Source organism: Sminthopsis crassicaudata, chromosome 4 (genome assembly GCF_048593235.1).
Source record: "Sminthopsis crassicaudata isolate SCR6 chromosome 4, ASM4859323v1, whole genome shotgun sequence".
Classification (NCBI taxonomy): Eukaryota; Metazoa; Chordata; class Mammalia; order Dasyuromorphia; family Dasyuridae; genus Sminthopsis; species Sminthopsis crassicaudata.
The window spans coordinates 336,429,617-336,445,329 of NC_133620.1; the positions used below are offsets into that span (position 1 = coordinate 336,429,617).

At 38.2% G+C, this 15,713-nt stretch overlaps 1 protein-coding gene across 2 annotated transcripts in view; it reads right to left on the reverse strand.

Moving 5' to 3' along the window:
* The window catches only part of RECQL5 (RecQ like helicase 5), a 39,702-nt gene that overhangs the window by 23,532 nt on the left and 457 nt on the right, over positions 1 to 15,713 (reverse strand). The window contains exons 2-8 of one of the 2 annotated variants that reach the window (XM_074265115.1): positions 15,212 to 15,357; positions 14,279 to 14,400; positions 11,909 to 12,427; positions 11,304 to 11,409; positions 8,371 to 8,482; positions 6,827 to 6,989; positions 2,926 to 3,005 (exon numbers count right to left, since the gene is read on the reverse strand). In XM_074265115.1, the coding sequence (XP_074121216.1) occupies positions 2,926 to 3,005; positions 6,827 to 6,989; positions 8,371 to 8,482; positions 11,304 to 11,409; positions 11,909 to 12,427; positions 14,279 to 14,400; positions 15,212 to 15,344 (1,235 nt within the window). In that variant the 5' untranslated portion in view covers positions 15,345 to 15,357. The remainder of the gene's footprint in view (positions 1 to 2,925; positions 3,006 to 6,826; positions 6,990 to 8,370; positions 8,483 to 11,303; positions 11,410 to 11,908; positions 12,428 to 14,278; positions 14,401 to 15,211; positions 15,358 to 15,713) is intronic. The other variant, XM_074265117.1, reaches the window with a different exon arrangement.

Here is a 15,713-nt window from a genome sequence, read left to right on the forward strand (position 1 = left end):
TGGGAGCCACTTTCTCATTAGAGAAGATCAAACAGTGATAGAGCCAAGAACAAAAAAGGGAGAGAGGAAGACTAGAGCCTCTGGGGGGTTTGGAATGACCAATGACAAATATCCCTTCCTTTCTCTTCCTACTGCCACAAGTCTGGCTAGTACAGGCTCCTGGCATCTCTCCAAGACCACTGGAGCAGCCCCCTGACTAGCCTTCTTGCTTTCAGCATCTCTTTTCCCCAAGCCTTCTACATACTGCTGCAGGGGAATCACCGAAAACATACATTTCACAAGGAGCAACTCTAGCTTTCAGAGGCAGCCCTGCCTTCCACCACTCCCTTAATGCCTTCTTTCCAGAGTAATCCATGCCCTCTACAGACCCAGGTCAAACATCAGCCCCAAAATTCCTCCCTCTCTTGGGCCCTGCTCCATCTCATCCTCATGAAGGTAAGAGATTGTGAGTCACATCTGTTACACACATTTCCCCTCCTTTCTGGTCCCACCACCTTTGGTCAGCTCTGGCAGCAGTCACCCTCTATCCTGGCCTTCCTAATCTCCATGGTTCTCCTGCCCAAACTTCCCAACACCGCTGTCCCATTAAGCTTCCCAAGAAGCAGCTTTGATCACATTACTCTTCCTGTTATTTGCTTGCTATATTCGGGGTCCTCCACAATTTGGCTCCAACCTTCATTATCTTCCACTACTCCCTTTATCAACTTCACTCCTTATTCTCAGAAGAAAATCCATATCTTCTAGCTCCTACACCATTTATCTTATTGGAGAAAGGATCTGTGTCCCAAATTTCTTATGCTTCAATCCTATCCATCCTTCCTGAACCATTTCAAATGGAACATTTCATGAACATGAAATGCTTCCTAATTTCCATCAAACAGAAGAGATCCCATTCCCAGCAAGTTTTATGTGTCTCTTCTTCCAGATTATACTGTAAGATCCATGAGGACAGAAGAGAATGTATTTTTTTTCCATCTCTGTATCACCCTCATCACTTAGCATAGTGGCTTTTTGAAAAAAAGTTGTTCAATAAAGGAAGACTATGAATTAATTTGAATTGAAGAGGCTAATTTGCTTCTCAGTTGTTAACAGCCAATTTCTTCAAACTCACAGCAATCCAAGAGATGAGCTGGGTCAGGTGCTTAGGATTACTTGGGTCTTAAAGTAAGCTGCCATTCCACTAAAAGAGCTGCCCAAGGGTAGATTGGGGAGAAGTGGCATTGTCTTCCTTTAGAAGTCCCCCACCTTCTAAGTGTACCTGATCTAAAGCTATATTATATAGCAGCAGTCACCAAAACCATTTGGTACTGGCTAAGAAATAGAACGGTAGATCAATGGAACAGATTAGATACAAAGGACAAAAAAGGGTACAACTATAGCAATCTAGTGTTTGATAAACCCAAAGATACCAACATTAGGGACAAAAATTCATTATGGGAAAACTGGAAATTAGTATGGCAGAAATTAGATATAGATCCACACTTAACACCATATACCAAGATAAGATCAAAATGGGTCCATGATTTAGGCATAAAGAATGAGATCATAAATAGATTAGAGGAACAGAGAATAGTCTACCTATCAGACCTGTGGAGGAGGAAGGAATTTATGACCAGAGGAGAATTAGAGATCATTATTGATCACAAAATAGAAGATTTTGATTACATCAAACTAAAAAGTTTCTGTACAAACAATACTAATGCAAACAAGATTAGAAGGGAAGTAACAAATTGGGAAAATATTTTTAAAAGGAAAGGTTCTGACAAAGGTCTCATTTCCAAAATATATAGAGAACTGACCCTGATTTATAGGAAACCAAACCATTCTCCAATTGATAAATGGTCAAGGGATATGAACAGACAATTCTCAGATGATGAAATTGAAACTATTTCCACTCATATGAAAGAGTGTTCCAAATCACTACTGATCAGAGAAATGAAAATTAAGACAACTTTGAGATACCACTACACACCTGTCAGATTGGCTAAGATGACAGGAACAAATAATGATGAATGTTGGAGGGGATGTGGGAAAACTGGGACACTGATACATTGTTGGTGGAGTTGTGAAAGAATCCAGCCATTCTGGAGAGCAATTTGGAACTATGCCCAAAAAGTTGTCAAACTGTGCATACCCTCTGACCCAGCATTGCTGTTATTGGGATTATATCCCAAAGAAATACTAAAGAGTGGAAAGGGACCTGTATGTGCCAAAATGTTTGTGGCAGCTCTTTTTGTTGTAGCTAGAAACTGGAAAATGAATGGATGTCCATCAATTGGAGAATGGTTGGGTAAATTGTGGTATATGAAGGTAATGGAATATTACTGCTCTGTAAGAAATGACCAGCAGGAGGAATACAGAGAGGCCTGGAGAGACTTACATCAACTGATGCTGAGTGAAATGAGCAGAATCAGAAGATCACTATACACTTCAACAACAATACTGTATGAGGATGTATTCTGATGGAAATGGAAATCTTCAACATAAAGAAGATCCAACTCACTTCCAGTTGATCAATGATGGACAGAGGTAGCTACACCCAGAGAAGGAACACTGGGAAGTGAATGTAAATTGTTAGCACTACTGTCTATCTACCCAGGTTACTTATACCTTCGGAAGCTAATAATTAATGTGCAACAAGAAAATGGTATTTACACACATATATTGTATCTAGGTTATATTGTAACACATGTAAAATGTATGGGATTACCTGCCATCGGGGGGAGGGAGGGGATAATTTGGAAAAATGAATTAAAAAAAAAATTAATTAATTTAAAAAAAAAAAAAAAAAAAAAAAAAGAAGTCCCCCACCTTGATGGAAAAGAGTTGCTTTTTCTGAACTTTTCACATTAACAATACTTAGTCTAGGGGGAGGGAAATACTCAAATAAAATTCTTTCAATTCCAAATAAGAAATGTTACTTACCCCACCTTCTCACAGAAGTCCACCAGGGACTCGAAAGCTGCCATGCTTGCTTTATCACAGTCCTTGTTCCCTCTCTTTTCCTAGAGATAATCAAAGACATTGAAACAAGAATTTCCAGTCCAGTGAAAGTTCTGTCATTTTCCCACCTACTCTGTGCAAGAACACTAGGCAAGAGTGGGCACTGAGCCTTTCAAACTACATGTCTGATGTTTTTTTAAGGACAGCCTTACATGGAATTATATAAAATTCTTCACAAATCTGACCACTTTAATACTTTTTTTCCCCTGAGGCAGTTGGGGTTAAGTGACTTGCCCAGGGTCACAGAGGTAGGAAGTGTTAAGTGTCTGAGACCAGATTTGAACTCAGGTCCTCCTGACTTCAGGGTTGGTGCTCTGTCCATTGCACCACCTCATTGCTCCCACTTTAATACTTTCAGTTATTTATGAAACAAAATATGATTTTTAACCATTTCAATGACATTAGGTGAATCTTCCTATAACTTTTGTACTTTACTCTTTTTGCAAAAGGGAAGAGAATGAAATCTAAAACTATAAACTTAGATTCTTTTAAAACTCAAGACTGTTGCATGAAAGGAATAGTCTATGTAGGTTTACAAAAGGAAGCCTTAATATGGCTATATCAAAAATAATCATGTCAGAGTGACTTGTTTTTTTTAAAGGGTCATCAAACTGGGAGGACCATGGGAATTCTATAAATATAGATTTCAGAATATCTAACAAAATTCTTAAGCTAACCTGGAACTTATTGAATTATCAAATCCAAAGAATAGTCATTAATATGAGTTGATATCAAATCTTGGAGAGAGATATCTTAGTGAAGTGATTGAGACCTGCCCTTGGCACCGTTCTTCAATGTTTATTAATCACTTAGATGAAGGCAAAGTTGATTAACTTATAAAGTTTGAAAATGACAGAAAACTAGAAGGAATAAAAACTTTCTGGAAGCTGAAAGGGTCCAAAAAGGTCTCACCAAAGGGGAATAAGGGGCCTCATTGAATAAGATGAAATTTGAATGAGAAATAAAAATAAGCAAATGAGATCTTGGGTTATATTGAGAAAGGCTTAATAACCAGAACCCAGAAGGTGATAGCTCCACCTGGCCCTCTCTGGAACAGTGTGTTCAGAATGTCCAAAGGGAAGAAAACTAGGATAGTGAAGGGTCTGGAGACCATGCCATAAAAGAAAATGGGAATGATTAGACCAAATTTTAAATTCATGATATGGTAGAAAGAAGATAAAACAGGATTTGTTATTAAATTTAAAAATTCAGTAGAGTCTGATTCTCTACAACTCCATTTGAGGTTTTCAAAGCAGAAATACTGGAGTGGTTTGCCATGTCCTTCTCCAACTCTATTTATAGATAAGATATTGAGGCAAACAGTGCTAAGTGACTTGTCCAGGGTCAGTCAGTGTCTGAGACCAGATTTAAAATCCAAAAGATGAATATTCTTGACTTTTAAATATATGCTATTTAAAAGATTACCACATGAAAGAGTGATTAGGTGTGTTCTTGACACCAGAGAAAAGAGAACTAAACATAAGGAATAGAAGTTACAGAGAGACAAATTTAGACTTGACCTAAGAAAGGTAGATGGCTTAGGAGGCAGTGGCAAAGCAAAGATCCAATCATTGGGTAGATGTAGGATATAGGTTGGACCAGATAGCTTCTGAGATACCCTTCAATAAAGTGTCCTTGCCATGGAAGATTACACTGCCTCTAAAGTCCCTTCCTTTGACTAGTTAGTACCTCCTAGAACTATCATTTTAAAGAAAATGCTCAGACCAGTTATTTTCACTTCTTCATTCTTTTTTGAGCTTCATTCAGGGTTCTCTGCTTTCTCTACCATACCTATCCCTACTCCCAGTTTTTCAGCTTCTTTTTATGTATTGTGTTCTCCCCTAAGCTCCATATCTTTATTTTTGCTTGCATTTATATTTTTTAGGCACATATTAACTGCTTAATCAATATTTGTTGATCTTCCATGCTAAACTGAGGCCCAGATCAAAGAGTGAACTGAGGCCTAGACTGAAGAACATCCCCTTAACCAGAAACTATGGACTCAGAAAGACAGAAAGAGAAAGGTTAGACTGCTAGAAGGGGCCTTATCTTACAAATACTTGAAAAAGGTGACTTACCTGGATATTAAACTGGAGAACTAGCTACTTGGCTTAGATAAAAGAGGTGAAGATTGACAGCCTGGACAAATCAGTGTATCCTCCAACATCTAAGACTATTCTTCAGGTTATCCTTGACTATCTATCCTGAGAGACTGTATTATATGCAGAAAGACAGGATACATGATGAAAAGGTAAACCTATGGAATCTTAGGGTTCTGTGCTATGAATAAATGCAAAAGAATCAGATGCTGGTCTCTTTTTAAAGCAGAAACCTATCAAGAAACTTATAGGAGCATTTCAAGGATTGAATATTAATTCTTTGAATTTGTCATAGAAAGGATTAAGGATTTAATTTTTAAAACTTTTGAAATACAGTCCTTATCAGAGGCTGATTCTAAAGGGACTCCTTGAATCTTCAATCCTAATCAACTATTCAAAATCACTAACCAGCAGAAAAAAAGCAAAGAATCAAATTGTATAAAATCATAAGATTTTTTACTTTGCAGGAAATTTGAGCCAGGGTTACTGCATAACCAACCAAACAATACTACTGAAATTGGATGTAGTTTTGAGGAACTGCCTTCTGCCTAGACTGATGGAAGGGGGGAAAATTAGTTTGAGTAGCCAATATCTAAACCTGACCAAATTGTCATCTTCAATGCCAGGAATAAGTCAGAACACTTGGTAAAGATGGTTCCAAAGTAAGACAGTTCAAAGAATAAAAGTGTTGCTCAGTTATGGACTCAATACTTTGATGCAGGCTGTAATAGGGGAGCTGTCAAATAATAGTTAAAGACAAGGTACCTTATCTACATCAGATGTCCAACTTGCTATTGGACAACAACAGTAGCCCTCATCTTGGGATCTTTTTGAGGACAGATAATTTCCCAAAATCCTCCCAATGTTTTGTTTTATTAAAAAGTTTATTAGGCTGTTGAAGATGTCAAATGTCATGTGAATTTGAGTGAAACTAGTAAATATCAATGAATGTTAACCTTTTCTTCTATACTATTTTAGTGGTTAAGGTCTGCTCAGGTACATGCAGTAAGTTCAACATTAATTAATATGATGAGCCCCCCAGAAAGAAGGGTTCAATCTGGAAGTTAATTCACCAAGTTGCATAAGCAGGGGTGATACAGTTGAGATCAGAAGCAAAGTAAGTCAGAGCTTCTGTGTAAATATGAGTGGGTATGGAATTGTGAATGGCCCCTGCATTCCCTGTCTGGGCAAGATAGGCCAACCCAATCTTTTTTTTTTTTTTTTTCCCCCCTTTTTAGTTGCATTCTTTGTTCTTAATGTAAAAGAATGAAAGAACAAGGATCTCAGTAGGACCTTTATAGTTGAAGCAATATTCTCGATGTAATACTTGTGAGGTAAATGTAAAATTTAAGGGTTTGGTATATTTATTTGAACCCAACAGACCCTAGAACATACTAAAGATTGAAGACTAGCAACAAGTGTCACCCACAAATATGTTAAGTGTAATAGCTGTTGCAAAAAAACAAAACAAACAAACAAAAAAAAACCCTACCTAGACTTTAAATGAACCAATTCATAAAGGAATTATTTTGTTTTATTTTAATAAATTCAAAGGAATCATTTGCTCAAATATTACCTTACACCACAACTTTAATTTTGGCAGAAATAATGACTGACTCTTGGGAGAAAAAAATTAATTTTGAGAAAAAGACAGATAAGACAGACAGACAGGCTCAGACTGAGAAGAGGGCATAAAATTTAAATTATTGATACTCAAGCCTCACCTGCAGTTTTGAGATCTCCTTCTTTATCAGAAAGCAGACTTGATCCCGATCATTTCTGGAGTAATAGAGGCGGCACCAAGAAGGCTGTCCATCTCTCCCAGCTCGTCCAGATTCTTGGTAATACCCAGCCATTGACTTGGCAATATTCCAGTGGGCCACAAATCTGCAGGACCCCGAGTAAAAATCAATGAAGAAATGAAAAACTGAAAAGAAGGGGTGACCCAATCTTGTGGTTGGTCTCCTTGCTTCAAGTCTCTACTTATTCCCATCAACCCTCCACTTGGCTACCACCTTGACTTTCCTGATAAGCCTGACCATGTGTCTCCTGATTACCCCAGAATAAATTGTAAAATGCTCTGTTTGGCACTTAAAGCCCTGTAACCTGGATCCTTCCTATCTTTCCAGCGTATCATATTTTATTCTTTTACATTAACTTTATAATAACGCTACACTGGCCTACTAGCTATTCTTTGAACAACACAATCCCTTTCCTCTCACCGTGTCTTTGCATTGGCTGTGACTCCCACATCTGGAGTGCTCTCCCTCTTGGTTTCTTTCAGGCCTCAGAAGACTCAAATCCTACCTTTGGTAGTAGTGGTTCTCCTCATTTACACTGTATAAATTTTGTATGGAGTTATTTGCATTTTGTCTTCCCCAGTAGAATTGGAGCTCCTTTAAGGCAAGGACTATGTTTTTGCTTTTTCTTTGTATTCCCATGTCTTAGCACAGAGCTTGGATTTGTAAGTGATTAATAAGTGCTTGCTAACTATTATCAACATAGGAAGTCTCTCTCCTCAATGTTGAGACTGACAGATAGGATAGGAAGGTATAGTATATTAATATGAGAAGGCGAGAATAGGCACCTGTGTCTTGTCAGCAAGTTTCAGTGCCATACATCAGCCTAATCTAAAATTCAGCCGTAACACGAGCTAATTATCAGGGAACTTTAAGAATTCCAGTGTACATATGGGAACAAAGAGTCAAGATACTAATCCCCTTTAACCTTCAAACCAAATTGCTTTCCAGTAGTTAGTCAAATATTACTAAGAACTATTTTAAAATGTAGACTTAAGAAAGCTAAGATTAATCCTATATTTTTCTGGTCACCAATAAATAGTAATGACAAGATAAATTCTTTATCCCCATCTACTTAAGGTATTATTCAATTACTTAATGTCACTAATAATCTACTAATTGCCTGCCTTTCTAGCCATTTAGGAGAAAAATGTCAACAAAGAATAGGTGGCATTGTGGGGAGAAGAGTTAAAGAGAATATACAGTATCTATATTTAGTTACACAGAATGTTCTATCCCTTCCATGATGGTGGAGAGAGTCCTGCCTTTTTTATTTGACCACAACACAGTACTTCAATTGGCCCAGTGGAAAACAACAGACTCCTTTGGACTCCTGAGGGGGCTGCTTCCTTTTTGACATTGAAGTGTGGGGAAAACCAGTTAGCTCCCTTGGGTAAGATATCATATGACCAGCCTTTGGACAGTCCCATAGGACTCAACCAAGCACTAAAGCCAGGGTAACTGCCTACCTGACATTTGCTTTGTCTACCCCCATCCCAAAACTGATGGTTGCAACAATGACGGGAACTTTCTCCTCCATCCACTCATTTTGAACTAACGTCCTCTCTTCAGTCTTGAGCCCTGTGAAAGGACCAAAGAAAAGTGAGAGCTCTGAAAGGAGCATGAAGTTCTTAGAGTTCCACTTGAGATTCCCATCCCCTATTAGTGTCCTAGAGATTCTGAAATATTAACCATCTGTATGACAGGGCACTCAGAGGAGAGAGTGTGAGAGAAAATTAGACCCGCATATTTCATTTTAAGCCTTAATTTTTTGGGTTCACTTTCAGAGGAACATAATGGAGCTAAAAAAAGCCACCCCCCAAAAAAAAAAGAAAAGAAAAAAGAAAATTAGAATTGGGCAAAGGAAAGCTAATGGCCTTTTGAGACACAAAGAAATAATAAACAAATTAAAAGAATGAAAAAATAGAAGAGAATGTGAAAGATCTCATCAGAAAAACAAGTGATCTGGAGAACAGATTGAGGGAAAATAATAAGAATATTTAGACTACCTGAAAATTATTATTATTTTTTAAAGCATCTTGATACAACACTACAAGAAATCGGCGAGGAAAATTGTTCTTAAGTTCTAGTACAAAAAGGCAAAGTGCAAATAGAAAAAAATCCACCAATCACCATCTGAAAGAAATCTCAGGAGAAAAATTTACAGGAATAGTAACACAGACAAGTTTCAAAGCTCCTAAGTTAAGGAGAAAAATATTGAAGCAACAACAACAACAACAAAAAAATTAAATACAATGGAGCTACCATAAGGATTATATAAGGCCTAGCAGCTACCACATTAAAGTATCATAGGTCTTGGAATACTATATTTCATAAATAGTTGGAGTTATTCACCCAGCAAAGTTAAATATAATCTTGAAAAAAAAAAAAACATTTGATTACTGAAAGACTTTTAGGTATTTGTTGCAAAAACAGCAGAACTTAAGGGAAAGTTCAACATAAAACATATGGTAAACATACCATAATGTTTAGGTAAACATTAAGGAGCAATCATAAAAGACTCAATAGGTCAAATTGTTTACTTCTTATATATGAAAATATCAATTCTTTTACTCATTTTTATTTGGGTAGTTTGAAAGACTTGAGCTGAGCTGAGTATGATGAGATCATTAAAAAAATAAAACTGGAAGGGGAGATAAAAAGGAGCAATTATCTCATACAAATGAGACTAAAATGGAAAATTGTTGCAGAGGAAGGTAATAGGACAAGTAGTGCTGAAATCTTACTTCTATCAGGAATGAGTTAAATTCCAAAAGAAATAAGATGACAAGGGAATAGGGTAGATAAAGAGGATAAGGAAGGGACTCCTGAAGGGGTGAGTAGGGTAAGGGAATAGAAAGGCAAAGTAACAGGCAAAAGTAAAGCAGAGGAGTGAAAAGAGATAGGAAAAGGGTGAGGACAGGGAAGAAAAATTGGAAGGAAGAAAATACAAGAAATTATAGCTTAAAATATGAATGGGGTGAATTCACCCATAAAATGGGAACTCATAGCAAGTTAAAATTTTTAATTCAACAGCATGTTACTTTTAGGAAATGCTACAAAAACAAGAGAGATACACAAAAAGAAAATAAAGGTCAGAAGTAGAATTTATTATACAAAAAAAAACATGAATAGTAATCATCTCAGACGAGGTTAAAGCTAAAATAAATTTAATCAAATTTATCAATTTAGTGTCAGACACATTATTGTTTTAGACTATTTAAAATTACCAGACAGTATAAACACCTGATGGTATGCTGCCAAAATACACATGGGAATTATATAAACATAAAAATAAAACATTTTATATGCAAATAAAGTAAGATCTAAACAACTGAAATAATATTTATTGTTCATGGGTAGGTAAAGGCAATATAATTTTTAGATGAAAATTTCACAGAACTAATTTATTTATGTAATTAATGCCCTTCCCAATTAAATTACTTTAAAAATTATCTTACTGAGTTAGAAAAAAATAATAAAGTTCATTTCAAAGAACAAAAGATCAGGTACTTCAAAGATACAAGGTGAAAAAAAAAAAGATGTAAAAGAAGCAGATTCAGTAATATCAGGCCTTAAACTCTATAATAGGGTAAGAGCATTATTGAAATGTAAAATAGATAATTTTGATTGCTCTTAATTAAATTTTTGAATAAAATATGAATAAAACCTATACAGTCAAGAATGGAAAGAATACAGAAAGCTGGGGAAAAAATTTTCATAGATAATTTCTTAGAATGTGAGTAGGTTGGAATATTGCTGTGGGGTAAGAAATGATGAGCTGTATTGATTTTAAAAAACAGAAAGACTTGTATATATAAAGATGCTATCCAACTTCAAAGAGGAGATGACAAATGGAAATAAGCATAGTACAGTCTTACATACATGTGAATGACTGTACATGTGTGTGTATATGCACATTTATAGATATTTACATATGCATGTGTATGAACCGAGGTTTATTGGAGTCTTTGGGGGAAGAAGATAAAGGTAGAGAAGGAGGAAAAAAAATAAAGTAAAAAGTGCAAAACAGAGAATACAAGAAAACCTACAAGGAAGCAAAAGCTGGACAGCTTTGAAAACAATGTATAGTATTTTATTATGTAGGTTTTCTTGAAATGGAAATTTATTGTTTCATATTGTATCCTCTTTTATTTTCTACTATGTTCATGGCAATTTTTTCTTCTTTTGTATTTAAGTTTAAAATAAACTTAAAAACAAATTAATAAACTTTACTTTAGCCCTGATTCCTTCCCTTTGAGGCTTTAAGCCCAGGCCTCTGGTTCTTTCTAAAGGCAAGAGATAATATACAACTTAACTACCATGAAGCAGGGAGAACCAGGTGGGTTCCATTAAGGGGGTTCTGAAAATGCAAAGGTTTAGACTCCATGTAGCCCTGTACCTGCATGATAAGCCTTGGCTTTTATGCCCCTGGAGCTGAGCTCTTTAGCCACTTGTTCACAGGCCTCTCGCATCCTGCAGTACACGATGCCACAGCCAGGAAAAGCCTATATGAGAAAGAGACCAGGGTGCAATCAACATTAAAAAGAACAAAATAACCATGACCACCATGGGCTTTTTCTTCTTGATAGTTCTTACAACCTATTCTATGCAGGCTATGTGGGCAAGCAAGAAGTCTACATTAGCAGGGGCCATCCTAATTTGGGATGCAAGAGGAGAAAAAAAAAAAATTAACGTAAGCCTTTTGATCCCACCATCTTGTTCCTTTTCATCATTCATATTTTCAAAGCTCCTACACAGCAATAGGATCTACTATTTTACCCTTCTAGTGAGAAACTAGGATAGAGTAGCTGAATGAAGGAAAACTCAAGAAAACAAAAAACTCTATAAGTTTTTTAAAAGCTTTTGCCACTGCCAACCAAGAAAGCTACAAGAGAAACAGCCACAGAAAACCAATTGCATCTGTGTAATACAAAGTACAGGACCTATAAGTAATATCCCAAAGATCTAGCAGTTTCCCTGGATCTGTTCCCAATAGTCATTTACCCCTTTGTCATTCTTCTGCCCAAGTGCCCTTAGGCAGAAATCCTTGAGGTTTCCATAAGGATCACCAAGAAGGTCCTTGAACTGTACATCATAGAAGAGGTTCGCCCGGAAACAGGGTGTCTTGAAGATGGCAACTGGCTGTCGCAACTTAAGGGCAGTGACCACATCCTCCTGAACTTGTTGGGTAGCTGTTGCAGTCAAAGCCACACAAGGGGCATGGGGTATGCGTTTCCTCAGGGCGCCCAGCTGGAGGTAATCAGGTCGGAAGTCATGCCCCCATTGAGAGACACAATGAGCCTCATCTACCACCAGATAAGAGAGAAGGTGTCGGGATACCAGTGAGTTCAGAATGGGCTGAAAAGAGGCAGAGGCTGCCATTTCAGGAGTGATATACAAGAGCTTAGTCTGTGGCTTTTCATTCTCCAGATCCATTAGAATTTTCTTTTTCTCCTGAGCAGATAATTTGGAATTCAGAGAGCATACATGCACCTTCAGGGCCAACAAGTGATCTACTTGGTCCTAAATAAAGAGAAAGGCAAATTCTACTCTTAATTCTCAATAACTCATATAAATCCCCAAGGGCAGTTCCCAGCTCTAATAAGCTCTTCCAGTCTAAGACACCTCTACTTTATTAAAGGATACAAGTTTCCCCTCCTACCATTCAAATTGCTCATGCTTATGACTAAAATTTTGTGAAAGAAAAAAAAATTAATTTTATGATACTGATATCCTGATGCCCTTTCTAAGGTGACCTAGATCAGAATGGGAGAAAAACTCAGCAAGGTGAAGAGTTAGGCAGAGTGAAGGAAAAGCACAAAGCCACACCAGTTCACTTTCTCTGCTAGGCAGTTTCCTCTCCATCCCATATGCAGGTAAGCCAGATGATCAGTAAGCAGAAAACAGGAAAGCTCAAGCTTCTCAAAATCTATACCTCTTTCCAACATCCTAACCCAAGCAGTGGACAATAGAGAACCCAGCTCAGTGTATGACTGCCACATATTTAAAGAAAAGCTGGAAGTGAGAAGAACAGGGACAAATAAAAGTAAAGGCTACACTCTTAGTTCTGTACACAGAGCAGAGCTTAGCATGGTTTCATGATGCCACTTTTCTACCACATTTATTCTCTACCCAGGAAAACAGGAACTCTCAAGTAGGAGGAAGAATTGGGTTTTTTTTGTTTGTTTTTTTAAATTTTCCTTTTTAATTTCGAACTTAGTCATGAACACAGTCATTTCAAAAGACACAGAAAAGGAAAAAGGACTGTTTAGGAAACAATTCTTATTGTAAACAATGGCTTAAAAAAAAAGAAAGGAGCTATAAAATTCAGTTTACTGAATTCATGAAGATGAACCTTCTTGACTCCAGGCCCACCTGCAACATGGTGACATGATTCATCTATATTAAAATTGGGACTCAGGTACTTCCTAGCTGTATGACTCTGAGCAAGTCACTTAATCCCATTTGTCTCAGTTTGCTCATTGGTAAAATAAGCCAGAGAAGGAAATGGCAAACCACTTCAGTATCTCTGCTAAGAAAACTACAAATGGTGTCACAAAGAGTAGGACATGATTGAAAAATGACTGAACAAAAAATTATTTTATCTCTACCTCTTGCACTTCCTCTCCACTGCCATCTATCCCTTTTTGAAAAAAATTTTTATTGATGCTCTTTTTTTCATCTCTACCACTATTACTGCATTACACCACTTTGCCTTCCCTTGGAACAAACAGAAACAAAAGCAACCAAAACAAACCAAGCATGGCCATGTCCAGATATGCACGTTTTGTTCTGTCCCTTTAGTCCATCACTTTGCCAAGAGGTGAAAAGTATGTTTTATCCTCAATCTTCTGAAGGAAGAAAAATTCCTCAAGAGAGGAATTGAAGCTAAATGGCCCCAATGAGGCCATCTGCACAGTTAAAACACACAAGAAGATGGAGATGATACTTGAAGTCAGCATTTTTCAGCTTTTTTTTTTCCCTGTGACATCCTATCAGGAACACTGAGGGTTTTCTGTCTAGTCACCCATTCTCTCTCTTCCCCACCAATTCCAAGAGTCTTTTCCTTTTTCCTCTCTTTATCGTGATTATTACTACTTCACATGTCTGTTCAAAAACGACTATGGTGAACAAGGGAACATAATATTGTTGAAATGCACCAAAGATACCTTCTTAACACATCCAAGTCTGAGGATACAACAGCTGAATAAACTGTACTCAAATCTTTGGTCTGTAAAAATTGACAACTACTAATACAGAGAGCAATACGGGCAAATCAGAGAAGGCAAGAAGGGGAAAACCAAAGAAAATGAAACTTGCACCTGGACAATCTTCCCCTTTTTTGGTTTCACTTCTCCATTACCCCAGTCTCACCTGAATCAGGGCAATGAGAGGAGAGATCACAATGGTGATCCCTGCAGCCAGCAGGGCAGGAAGCTGGTAACACAAGGATTTCCCTGCCCCTGTGGGCATGCACACAAACACATCCTTCTCACCTGTGAAGACAATAGTATTTTTACCCTTTTTACTTTTGGAAGAAGAAAACTCCTTAAGGAAAGAATCAGGGGACGCTGTGGTTTCACAGAGAACAATAGTGACAGCTGACAATTATAAAGCTGCTTTAGGATAGGTACAGTTCTTTTCATCCCATATCTCATTTGGAAATAAGAGCAAGTTTTCCAAATTAGACTGGGCATGTATCATCTACCTTTACAGATAAGGAAACCTACACACTGGGGTTGTGACCCCTTAACCTTTCTGACAAACTAAGCCAGAAAAGTCCCAATAACCCGGTCATGAACGGTTGGATAGAACATCCATTAAAGTGAAAAAGTAGGGCTAGAGAGAAGTGGGCAGTGTTGGCAGGGGGATGTCTAACTATGATGTCTTCTCGAGGGGCAGGATCTTTGATTTCTAAATGCATCAATATTAGTATTTCTGCTTTAGCCTTAGCCATCTCACATCATTTCGGAAGTGAGCACTATTGCTCCCTCCTTCCCTTCGATAGACAAATGACCCACGATGCTTGAGAGGCAGCCCAGCAAGCTGATAACTAGAACTAGTCATTGTGGGACTGATTCACAGAGAACAGCTACTTGGGGGTTATCTGGGAGGCAGCTCTACTCCTCTAAAATGAGCGGGTCACTCGTGGTGATGTTATCCAGGCTCATGCTAAGAGGACGGCTGGTTTTCCTGACTTAGGAGAGTCAAATGGGAGGGAAGGAAGCGGTCACCGCGGAGCGGAAGCGCTGCCGGCACTGCCGCCGAGGATGCCATCTCCGGGACGCCACGGCTGGTAGGGGTTACCTTTAACTACTGCCATTGTGGCTCTCTCTTGCAAGTGCGTCTTAAATGAGTCAAACCCAAAGATCTTCTTAAGTGTCCTGCGGACTCGTAGTTCCGACCCGGAGGGGAGGGAGGAATGAGGGCAGGAGCTCATTTTAGCGAGATGGGTGGTCAAACGTTAAGGCACAAGCGAAGGCAGGATGACTGCAGGAGAGCCCCCCCAAACTCCCCTGCCCTGGATAAGCAGCGTTTCTTTCATTCTCAATCAGAAAAGTAAAAAACAGACCCACGTTTCTCCCTCGGTCACGTTCTCTAAAACGAGGAAAGAAACACACACCCAGCAGGATTGGTTAGCTCAGGGGACAGAGGGTCGGTGGGAGGAGGGGCCCTTAACAGCAGTCCCGGGCGGAGTTCAGAAGGTTAGCTATCCGAGGAACAGGATTAGGAACGTGTCCCGTCCCAATCCCCCAGATTCTGAACGGCCCCGCCCCTTTCCCTTTAACTACGCTTCTAATTATCCCAT